General features: G+C 48.0%; 1 protein-coding gene across 3 annotated transcripts in view; it reads left to right on the top strand.

The window, feature by feature from the left end:
- The window catches only part of Znf423 (zinc finger protein 423), a 308,237-nt gene that overhangs the window by 95,477 nt on the left and 200,247 nt on the right, over positions 1–12,513 (top strand). For all 3 annotated transcript variants that reach the window (XM_074056038.1, XM_074056036.1, XM_074056035.1), the window contains one exon: positions 10,657–10,857. In XM_074056038.1, coding sequence (XP_073912139.1) covers positions 10,761–10,857 — 97 coding nt within the window. In that variant the 5' untranslated portion in view covers positions 10,657–10,760. The remainder of the gene's footprint in view (positions 1–10,656; positions 10,858–12,513) is intronic.

Genomic DNA, 12,513 nt, shown 5'->3' on the forward strand with positions numbered 1-12,513 from the left:
GGCAAGGAGATGTGTGTGTCCAGCAACTGCCCAGAGCTCATATGGGCTGATCCCCAGGGGATGAAGACTCAGGGAGGAAGGGGAAGAGGACTTGGCTGGGCCAACTTCTGCATACTTTCTTGTTTCACATTGAAACTGTGAGGTGCTGCAGTGTGGAGCTCCATGCAGGAATCAGGCAGAAGCAACACTTCCTTGGTTAGAGGTGATGCCTCAGAGTTCTGCCCCAGGCCTACTCCTGGCACGATCACAGATCGCTAAGGTCCACTGGATTAAAAATTGCTGCTCTGTGCTCTATTCCTTTATTTACAGATGGGCCCAATTGAGGCTCAACGAGGGCACATGGTGCATGAACTCGCAGCAGCTGCACTGTGGTTGGAGCTCTGACTTTGTCTGTACTGTCCTTGTTTGTCTTTAACACTGAGCCATGCTTGTTCACCCTGGCCACTGGTTCTGGTTTTAGGGATACAGATCCCTTCACTTTTCCCCTTTTCTTTTCCCCATGGGCTCTTTTTTTCTGTAGCCACTACAAGGGGGTGATTTTCACGCCAGCCATCCTTGCCTCGAGGACTGGGAGCAATTAGGAGCGTCAGGCCCTGGCGCTGGACACAAATTAGCTGGATTTATCGAGCTCCCCATGCAGCCCTGACTATCCTCCTCCCCTGCCTGCCTCCGGCCTGCCCCTCATCTCCCCCTTCCCAGAGATGATACCTGACAGCTCAGAGAGGGCAGAATGGTCACCGCCTCAGGAGGTCACAAGCAAGGAACAGCATACAATTTTCATGGTTCCAGGGTGGCTTTGTCCAACTGTTCTTCATTATTGCACATGGCGAGATCAGTTTTATTAAGATTGTAAGGCTTGGAGGAGCATCACTGTTAACGACTTGCTGGAAAAACATATCTGTTTTTTCTTTCTTTTTGGTGAAGCACTTTGATTGTTTTTTCTTCTCCTTTCTGTCTCCTCTCCCTCATTCCCTCCTCCCACCATCCCTGTTTGCTTTCCACTTGTCTCTTATCCATCTGAGCCATAGGCAGGTGGCTGTTGGGAGCAAACTGCCATCTTCCTTTGCCCTTGTGGGTTGAGCTTGGCCCTTGAACTACCCAGAGGGGTGGGTAGAAGCATTCATTCTTTTGTTCATGGCACACCCATCAGGAGCTCCATGCCTGGGACAGTGTCAGCCCCCTGGGGTAATAAGCTGGAACAATGGATGGCACCTATTAGGGGCTCAGTCCATGTTTGTTGTCTAATTAAGGGTATGGAGTATTTGTGTTTGATATGACTGAAGCTTTGGGGAACTTCTTGATGCTGATGACCTGGAGTGCGCTCACCTGGAAGGTGGCCCTTCTAGGGGGAGCTCACAAAATCTGAGCAAGCTGTGAAACCATCCTCATCTCAGAACGAAGAAGCTGAGGCTCATGCAAAATGAACATGAACCTCCAGAGGAGGGACCCTGTCATCACTGCCCGTTGAGCCACCCAGTGATGAGCACTGGACAGGAGGGACTCTAATAGCTCCTGCTGGACACGTCCATGCCTGAGACTGTAGGTGGTCCCAGGCTGCATCCGCCTCTCCAAGGTGTATTGTTTGGCCCATACTATGTTTCGTGAAAGTTGTAGTTAATGTAGAGACTTTTCATAAAAATAAAGATTTCCTTCTTTAAGAAAAAATAGCTGATAAGGCCGTACTGGGTGTTACTTTTCCTAGTGTGACCTTTTTGCAGGAGCTGAACAGAACTTTTCTCTTGGATGGGCTTCTGTACTCCCCACCCTCCAAAGGCCTTTTTCGTTTACTTGTATAGTTTGTAGGGTGGTGGGGAAGGGGACATTTGAGATTCGGTCCCCTCATTATTTGAGTGGCAGTGGTTATCTTGGCCAAATGAACCTGTTTGCCCTGTGTAAAATAGGGCTGATGGTAACGTCTGGCTTCCTGGGCCACCGGTCATGAGATGAAGGTCTGGTCTGAGGGAAACCATTGTCTTCATGCTCTTGTCATTTTTGGCTTCCGGTTCTAGAATTCCTGACAACTGAAGTGTTGTCTTCTGGAAGGTTCTAGTTAGTCATTTCTGCCATCACGGGGTTGGGGAGGCGGCTGTGGAGAGCACTGTGCTGCACCCAGTCCCTCACAGCTAGCCAGGATAGAAGCCTGTGTGACACAACCCCGGTCAAGTGTGACATCTCTGACCCTGCCTTGGAATTCCCTCCCCAGAGTCATCAGCACTGATGGGGGCAACAGGCACCCCCTAGACAGCCATGTGCAAATGGCTTCCTTGTTTAAGAAGCAGAACTCACACAGCAGATTATGTGTTAAAATATTTGCCTACAGCTCTGCTGCCAAGGGCACTCTTAGGCTGAGTGTTAAGTGTTACCCTGAACTGCAAATATTTTAAACCTGAAGATAAATAATGGCTGCCTTGGAATTTGGGGCCAGAAATGGATGTATAAGCAGTGTGCCTAATTGGGGCTGAGGCTCCCTGGCCATCCCAGTCCTGCCACTCCATCCTTGTAGCCCCATCAGCTAAGGTTTCCCCTTCCCCATTCAGGGCCCAAGCAGACACAGAGCTGTGGCTAAGCCAGGGCTTTGACCCAGCACCAGTGTTCTGAAACTGCTTCTTTTCTCTGGGATGATGTTTGTAAAGAAGCATACAGGCTATTGGGATGGAATATAAATTTTCTATTTAAAAAAATGTTGCTCCTGGGTAAATACGTTTGAAATGATAGACACCTTCCGGGCAGTTTTTCCCTTAGCTACCTGTAGGGGGCGAGCACAGGAAAAGTGGGCATGTGAATTGTAAAGTAAATGTGTCCCTGCAAGCTCCCCAGGCCTGGGCTCAGGACCTGGTCCATGCAGGGTCAGGTCAGAGGCCATACTCCTTCAGGAAGCAGGGGCTTGTAACTTACTCAAGGTCACATAGCCTGGAAGGAGGAGCACCCGGATTTGAACACTAGGACTTTCCTCTCCTGGCTGTCATGACTTTTTTTTTTTTTTGTGGGGGCAAGCTGTAGGGGGTCGTATGAACATTTTTGTGTCTTCTTTTTTTCTGGCTTTACTGGGAGTTGAACTCAGGACCTCGCACTTGCTAGGCAGGTGCTCTACCACTTGAACCATAGCCCCAGCCCTTTTTGCGTTGGTTGTTTTTGAGATAGGGTCTCACTTTATGCCCAAGCTAGCCTGGACATATTTGTTCTTCCCCTCCGAACTTGGATGACAGGTGCACACCACCACACCAGCCATCGTTTGAGTTGGGGTCTTGTGAACTTTTTTGCCCTGTGAGCCTTGAACCCTGATTCTCCCTATCTTTGCCTCCCGGGTAGCTTGGATTATAGGCTTGAGCCACCTTCCAAGGTCCATGTGCCCTGATATTCCCCGTACTTCTCCATCCGCAGGAGCATGTGAGGCCTCCTGCCAGGCTGCCCTTGAGGTGTGACATCTATTAACTCTTCTGTCTCCAACTCATGGTGCTGCACGTGTTGGGTTTGAACAACAGCAGCACCGAGGTTATGATCAGAAGCTTCAGCAGGGTTTATAGTTATTACCTTATTAAAGTAATTTAACTTAATTAGATGAGTCTCAGAGAGGGAAGGGACTGGTTCAAGTTCCTTAGTTGCTAAGTGGTGGAATATGGATATGAACCCAGACAAGCTGGCTGCAGAGTCTGATTCTTTTCTGTTCTTTCTCTGTCACCAGGCAGTCCCTGGACTGTGTATCAGCTGTCTGCTGCTAGTGTGGGTTGTTACTGACTGCATTTATTTCAGCAACTTGGTCCTTTCAGCCCCACTGGGCTCTGTCCGGATGTTCAGATGTTTCCTGGACAGTTAGACTCTCTGGCCAGCCCCTGGACAGGTCTGGAACCCACCACTGGGTGGTTCTGCTTTCTGTGGAATGGATGGTATGGTTTCCCATCCAGGCTTAATTTCGAGAAGAGGAGAGAAGACGGGTGCTTTGCCGGACTTGATGGCTTCCTGGCTGACTTCTGCCTACTACTCTCACCCAGCACCCCTCCTGACTCTCCCTTTCCCCATCCTCTTTTTATTCCTGTCTTCCCCTGATCATTGAAGCCCTTCAAGGCTCCTGCACTTAGGTGCTTAGCTGGACACACATCCTATTGCTGATTTTCCATTGAGGTGAGCCTCACCTCTACCTGGAGCAGTAATAGAGGCTTCTGCCTATCATGGCCAGCTCCTTCTGACACAGCAGGAATCAGAGGCTCCAGGTGATCTGGAGCAGGGGTCCCTGGAACCCAGATTCCTACTTCTATACTTTCAAGTCAACATTCACTTACTCACCTGTGCACTCATTAATTACATATCTTTTCTGTGCTATGCTTTATGTGGACTTTGAGGCCACCAAGATTAAATTAGAGATGAGAAGCACCACCCTTAGGTTGCAGTAAATATGTGTGTGCTATGCCTGGCACACGGTAGACACTAAACATTTGTGGGCTGAATGAAGGGAGGAGCGGGTAGATGTGTGTGATTGTTGGTACTGGAGAGTCTTTGCAAGCTTGGCCTTGTTTCTCCATCTTTAGTACATATAGAGTCTGTTCCTGATCTCTGCCTCTACCCTGTGGATTCTCAGCCCTAGGCCCCCAGTGACAGGCCCTCCAGAAGGTCCGGGAGAGCTTCTTGAGGGGTGCCCAGGGCACCTCACAGTACCCCGAGGGAGAGAAGGGGCACCTCCTGACTGATTCTATTTGATCTGTGGGCTGGGCTGGCTGAGCCTCTTTCAGCCACTCTTGGGAGCGAGGGAGGTCCTGATAGCTCTGAAGTCTTACTGAGATATGAAATGTCCTGTTCCTAGACCTGCAGGCAGCCTGGCTCCTTAGGGCCTCTCCCCTTCGCCTATTTTCCTGGCACTGGATGGAGCCAGCTGCCTCCTGCTTAGCCCTTTCTCAGGCCTACCCTTTGTGCCCTCCCATGCAGTGGTTGAGGTAGGGATCTGGAGTCAGAAGACCTGGGTTCAAATATGGCTCTACCTCTCCCAGTGTGTGCCTTGTGTGTAATCCTAAGCATTGGTTTATTTCCCCATCTGAGGGTGGGCGTCCATTGTGCCTGTGGCATCTGGTTTCTGGGATGGTGTTAATGTAAATTGGTACCCATGAGCACTCTACTTGTGGTCTGCATCACTCTGGGCTTCTGTGGTTGTCGGGAGAGGCTGGGCCATGTCCCTCCATTGCTGACGAGGTATCTGCTGATCCTTCACTCAAGAACACTCTAGGCTGCTTCTCTGGCTACACAGCACTTTCTGTGGTGTCCCATCAACCTCTTCAAATTGGCATCCTCAATGAAAGCTCTTCCTTGAGGACAGTGGCCCAGTGGGACTGGGAAAAGGCACTACTTTCTCATGAAAAGTGGTGTAGGTGGAAGGTTTTGCTGTGACCTCTCTTTACTCATAGGAAGTCTTGCAAGGTGTGTGTTCATGGGCTGTGGGTTTTGTAGGGTGTGTTGTCATGGGGTCCATGGTGTAGTCTACCCCTTTCTTCCTGATTTCAGGAAGAAGCTGGTGGGACAGAGCAGTCCGGTTATATGTTAGTTTGAACCCTTTGATATTGCCAGTATTTGGCTTTTTTTGACCTAAAAAAAAATGGCACGTTTATATGGTTCCACCTAATACCATCTGACAACAAATGGTGGTCAATAAGACCTGTTTCTCTGAAACCAAGTCATTTGTCCATTCATTCAGTATTTATTGAGACCCTACTGTATGTGTGTCTGTGCATCGGGGGCTGGGAGAGGGTACTGAGCAAAAGCAGACAGTCTCCACCCTTGTGGAGCTGCATTCTGGTTTTCCAGCTAGCTATTGCTGTGTAACAAACCACTTCAAAACATAGTGGCCTAAAACAAAGTCATTATTTCTCACCTCTGTGGACTGATTTGGGCAGGTTTGGTTGTCAGTCTCATCTGGTATTTCTTATACAATGGCAGCCATGTTGTGGTTGGGGCTGGAATCATCTTAAGACTGCCCGGGGTTGAACATCCGAGACAGTGCTCTCCTGAGGTGTTGGAGGAGGGTTGTCCAGCTGGGGCTGTGACTGGAGCATCTGCATGTGCTCTGTCTGTGTGGCCTGGGCTTCTCATGGGCTGGCAGCTGGGGTCCAGTGGGCTGTCCCAGGAAGTCTGGAGACTCAAGGGACATTGCAGGCCTCTTCTGACCTGGCCTCCGAAGCCCCAGCATCATTTTCATGGTGCTCCCATTTCAAGGGAGATACAAAGGCTGCCAGCCCAGAGGGCAATTGTGGAGGAGATTTAAGCCCCTCTTCTCCATGGGGGATCAAGGGCTTACTGCAGAAGAGCAGGCAGGATGGGAAATATTGGGCTGTCTCTGGAAAAGGCAGACTGTCAAAGTGAGACAAAGTAAGCAAATTATTCCACAAAAGTATAAGTAAGCTCTGTGCTAAGGGCTCTGGCAGCAAAGGGAAGGAAGCTGTGTGGAAAGAAAACCTAAGATGCATTGGTGCCCAGGCCTGTGGGAGATCCCTGTTAGGTTGGGGAATAGTTAAGAAAGTTTTCTTTCAGGGAACAGGAGTGTGAAGGCCTTGGCATATCAACTTGACAGTTCAAGGAACTGAAATGTTTGTGTGGCTGGGAAGACAAGCAATAAGACAGAAGTCACCAGCACCTTTTTGGAACTTTAAGGTCCATGACCAGGACCCTACATATGACTTTGATGGGGTTTACGAATTCCCCAACACTCATTTTTTTTTTTCCTTCATTGAGTCTGCTATGAGAAGACTGTGGCAGTATAACATAGTAAGAGTCAGACATACCTGGGTTTGAAACCTGGTGATCTCATTACTTCCCTTCTGCCCTGGATTAAGTTTCATCACCTTACACAACCCTGGTTTCCCCACCTGTTAAATGGGGATAGAATGGTGACCCCTATGAGTTATGTGGTGCCTGGCTGGCTGTGCTTAGAAGGTGCCAGGCATATAATAAGTACTCAATCAATGCTGCTGGTTGGCTGTTCTGGGAGGGTGCTAGGCATACAGTAAGGGTTCAGTCGCTGCTGGTTGCTCTTGGAGGATGCCTGGGCAAAAGGATGGATGTGCGCAAATTGGAAAAACAGCCACACTGTGTTGTGCAGGGCAGAGCATGAGGTCAGAGAGATAGGGAGCTTTGTCACTTGGATTAGTTTTCCTGTCCCATGCACATGGCTGAAAGAGAGAAGCCCTGATTCAAAAGTCTGTTTAGCCAAAGTCTTTCTTGGAAGAGTCTTCCGGCTGCTGTAGTTCTCACCAGGAGAACTGGGGAGCGGTGAGAGGGAAAGGAGCCTGCCAGCCTGTTTTCAGGAAGTCCTTTGCAGTCCCCGAGGCGTTGGCAGGTCAGAAGCGGACTGGCTGCCTTCTCCCAGACTGCCGAATATTGCTTTGTTGGCCCCTGGGTGGCCGAGGGGCCAGTGGGTCAACTGTGGGTTAAGCCTAGGAGATCACTGTGTTGGGAACAAGAGGCACCACTTGGATCAGATGGGGACTCAGGGCCAGGTGGTCTGCCTTTGGGTTCTGCCTCCTCTATGCTTCTCAGGCCATGTCCAGCTACGGGCAAGGAGGAGGGGGATCTTTGGGGCTGGACAGGCAGGGCCATCTCTGACTAGACAGAAGCTGGGTCAAAGGAGTAGGGAAGGTCCAGTCCTTCGTAAGTCCCAGGGGCTCACTGAGAGAAGGTTCAAGGGTAGACTCAGGAAAGAGGAGACCTTAGAGAGCACTCCAGGGAGGATGCTGCTCCCTATCCTTTGAGCTCCCATCTCCCCAGCTTCTGGCATTACAGATCTTGAGGTCCTTGGCAGGTGAAAGGTGTATAATTACCACTAGGACCTGTGGGTTCCATATCTTGTGTAGCTTTGGGTGACTCTGCAGAGCCTCAGTTTTCTCATCTGCAGATGGGAAAATAACATCATTTGTCCCTGTTCCCTTCTAGTGACGTTCCACCACTACTGGGCATGAAAGTGTCCTGCAGCATCTCCTGCATGGAGTCTCCCCGTCTGGGAGAGGGCTTCTATTCTCCGGGTCCTGATTCTTCCCAGTCAACAGAGGGAGGGGCCTTGGGCACTGGATTTTCTGGGAAGTCCCCTTCCCCAAAACTTTTGCTGGCCGTGGCTTTGTCTTCCCTAGGGTCAGGCTGGCCACACTTGTGACCTCCTGGGATCTTAGATGAGGTCTGAGCTTTGGTCTGAGATGAGCCCTGAGCTGTCTTCCACCTCTGCCCCTTTGCCCTCCTCTCCTCTCAGCCCCTTTCTGCACAGCCACCCTGCCTTCCCATTAGTAGCCAGATGTAGGGGAGGTGACAGTTCCTTAAAACAGATTTATACTCTTGGACGACTTTATGGGTTTTTGCCTTATAAAAACCCGAGAGCTGACATTCTGATTTATCTACTCCTGAGTCAACAGGATGTACCAGATTTAAAGAGATCAAATGCATTGTAATGTTTGTGGTTCCAGTTGTGGATTAGATGAGCTATTATGGAAAGTACTGCCAAGTAAATATGGCAAGAAAATAACAAGGGGATAATTTAAATATGTCTATTAAATTGTGTGTTAAGTAAAGTAGCAGAAGCATGGTGCGGAATATAACTTCTTATCTGGAGAGTCAGCATAGTAGATAAAGCTGGAGTTATGGTTCTTTTTATCCTCCACAGAACCTTTTTTTTTTTTTTTTTTTTTTTTAAGGGAAGAGAGAGCAAACTAGGAATTCAGGGACAGGCGCTTGACTATGTAACTGTGGCTATGGGATGACTTATAATAGTGAAGGTTCCTGATGATATTTCTCTTTTCTTCACTTTCTGTTTCTCACGGTTGCTGCCGTTGCAGCAGATCAGATTCCCTGAGATAAATATGCTGCCTGGCTTTTAATGGGATTTCTGCATCGCCGGGAGTTGGCTTGTTCTGATAATAAAAGAACCTAAAAGTTGTACATCCCTTAATTGGTAAGGAGAGAGATGTTTTGATGGGCCACAAATGGAAACATTGATTTTTACTGCCTCTGCCGCGTGTCAGGCACCGTCCCTGCCACGGAAGGCAGCAGCTGGCTCTCCGATGAGCTGATTTGTGTTCCCAGGTTCTTGATGTCAGGTGCTTAGAAGTGCATGTTCTGTGTGGATGGGAGAAATAGAGCCCTTATAACATTATCTGTTTCTAAATTGAAATATTTATAGGACCGTGGTTTCCACCTCGAATCGAAAGTGTTCTTAGTTCATGTTTCTCTCTCTCTCTTTTTTTTGTTTTGCTTTGGAGGATTGACCTCAAAGCTTTAAAGGTTGTGTGCTAAACCTTTTCCTGTAACTGTGATGCTATGTGCATACAGACATACACATGCAAACACACACACATGCATGTACTTTTGTGTACATGTACACATTTGCATAAATACATTTATGCACAATGGCAGTCTCTTTGTTTAACTTAAATCAGTGGTGTGAGCTTTTTGATTGGTGGATTTGCTTTCCAGGACATGTGTGTATGGAAAGAGGCAAGATGCACTTGGATTTTATAATCCAAGGGTCCCTGAATTTTAATGGGCAAGTTTAATCCACAGACATTAACTAGGATGACTGATATGTTCTGTGTAGCATATTTACCATGATTTAAAAAAAAATTTTTTTTGCACTGTGACTTACAAGTTCTTTTTTTTTTTTCATTTTTCTTTTATTATTCATATGTGCATACAAGGCTTGGTTCAGACTTACAAGTTCTTGATGTCTCTTATGAATCTCTTTAAGATTGAGGTCATGCTGCATTTCTCAAAGATGTGCAGGGTCATGACCTAGACAAGAAGTCAGGCTGCTGGCCTGAGACTTTGAAGGGTCCTGGCATGTTGCTTTCCTGGCTGGATGCTGAGTGCCTCACCAGTGAAATGGGAATCCCAGAGCTGTCCTTCTCTACAGGGGGCTGGACCATACTCTCTTAGACTCCGTTTAGCTGTTGAATGTGCAAAACTGTGAAATGGGGCTATGTATATATAATTGTGGCTTTGAACAAGCACAGAGTGCTACACAAATGCCAGGCATCATTTTATAGTCATTAAACCACTTTTCCTTACAGATTGACCACTCTCTGCACAATGCTAAGCACAGAAGAAATATTTTATTTTAAAGAAATTGGTCCATTCATTACAAGGCTGGTTTTTACTCTTGAGGCAGCTCCGGGGTCACTGGTGAGGAGCTGGACACATTTAAGCTTGGTGATTTGACTCTTCAGGCTCTTTTGAACACATGCAAAGAACTGAGCCAGCACCACCACTTTGGGAGGCTGGTTGGGTGGAGGGCTCTCAACTGCAAGGCTGTGGGGAAGGCTACAAGTTGAGTTGTGTTAGGAGCAGCTGATGGGGGCTCCAGAGAGGTGTGTCACAGAATTGGGATTTTAGGAGACAAATGCAAGGCATTTTCACTTCCCTGAGTGGTCATGACCCCCAGCAGCCATGTATAGTGGGAAGATGACAAGAAATCCCCCCTCGAAGATTTGTGTCATGAATTAAAAGAACCTAGTTGAGAATTATGGCACCACATGCTACAAAAAACCCCCATATATTAATATACTGAGAGGTGTCAAGAATAATGGACCCCGGAGGTAGAGTAATTAAATGTATCTTAATAAATGCTGGGCGATTCTTTTAAAAACCCTTTCCCAAGACCCTGTCAGCTGACATGGACTGTATTCTTCCTGTTGGCAGGAGGCCTAGAAGGAGAGCCAGAGTGTGATCGGAAAACCAGCCGTGCGCTGGAAGACAGGAACAGCGTGACAAGTCAAGAGGAGAGAAATGAGGACGATGAAGACATGGAGGATGAGTCAATTTACACCTGCGATCACTGTCAGCAGGACTTCGAGTCTCTGGCAGACCTGACGGACCACCGGGCCCACCGCTGTCCTGGAGGTAATGCTAAATAGCACCGGGATTCTGACAGGTGGTTACACGGATAATTGGACATAGCAACAGCTTGAAGCCTCAAGTGAGATTAAAGAATTAATAATGTAATTTTACAGTTAATGTCATTGTATTGTGGTGTCTTGGGTACCCTGTATCGCCTTTTAAATAAAATTAAAAATAAAAGCAACAGCTTTCTGGCAGGCAGGAGTTAGGTAGAGGTGTCCTGTTTCTGTTCCTGTCTAAAAATACCCTAGAGTACCTGGGCCATAAGTGGCTGGATCTGCACCCCACATATTTGGAAGGCTTCTTAGAAACTCAGCAATTAAGAGATTGCTGTTGCAAAGTTAAGCAGCTTAAGTGTGGAAAGCTGCATGAAGGAGCTGTGAGGCCATACCTGTGATGAGGTGGGGAGAATTTCAAAGGCTAAGGACAGCCTATGCAGAAGGGGCCCCAGCTCCACCTCTGTGCTTGGCCTCTTCCCTCTCTGAGGAGGAGGAGAGGTGCTGGACCTGACTGTACCCCTGTATTCAGTGCCTTGGAGAAGGTGTGCAAGACCACCATTTCACTAGGAGCATCTCAGGACTTCATGAGCTGTGTGTGTGTATGGATGGGTGGGTGGGTGGGGAACTGGGGCCATGTGTATTCCTAGTCATTGCTACAGGGGTCCACACAGGCCTCTGAGATTTGTACAGGGAATCTATAGCAGTTGTGTTCCTTACACAATCATCCCACGGTACCTTCTTCTGTGTGGTTGATGATGAAATCATTTGGATGCAGGCTTTTAGGAGTGGGCCTGAAACCTCAGGCCAGTGTTCTAAAGGGGACCATTACCTAGCTGGGGGGGTGGGTGGGGTGGGAGTTTGTTGCTGGTAGGAAGCAGATTGAAACTCAAAGCTTTTGCTTGTCCCACTCCTCATGCCATCGTGAAAATTCAAAGCCAAGTGTTTGGGGAACTTCTGTGACTTGCAGTACCTGCACAGCCCTGGCTCAGTGAAGTTCCTGCTCCCAACCTCTGGAGGAGCAGTTAGGAAAAGCAGTGGACTTCCGAGGGCTTGTACAGGCTTAAACTTATGCTGCTCAGTAATCCAAGCCCCAGTTATTTGAAATTTGTGTTGTTTTCACCAGAGGCAGAAGCAATGGCTGATTTATAGTTCTAAAATTGGGATGGGTTTGTGTTTCAAGTCTCATGTCCTCAAGGTAAATACTGAGGCACCAAGATAGAAAGCTGAAGGCTCTACCAAAGTCACATAGCTATTTGGTGGCTGATCTAGGACATTTTCAGGACCCTGAGCTGTTCAGCCTCATCTCCCTTGAGAGAAAAAAATAGACACTTGTGTATTTCTTGATCTAGCCAGGAATTGGGCTGGAATTTTAACTATAACAAAATGAAATATTGCCACTTACTTTAAAAACAATCAGCAAACTGATGTTCTAATGAGAAGATAGTCTCTTTATGTTGTAAATGGAAGGGTAGCAGGCCGTGCTGTGTGGTCACTGGACAGGAGGGGCCTAGCCCTCTGCTATGCAGTGCTGACCACATCCCTGCTGTCCTGGAGCAGGGCCTCACAACCACCGTCAGGGAGGCTGCATTTTCCTGATGCTCTTCGGAGTCATGTCTATTCTCCCAGCCACACTATCAAGAAGCCAGCATTTCTTGGTGGA

Source organism: Castor canadensis, chromosome 15 (genome assembly GCF_047511655.1).
Source record: "Castor canadensis chromosome 15, mCasCan1.hap1v2, whole genome shotgun sequence".
Lineage (NCBI taxonomy): Eukaryota > Metazoa > Chordata > Mammalia > Rodentia > Castoridae > Castor > Castor canadensis.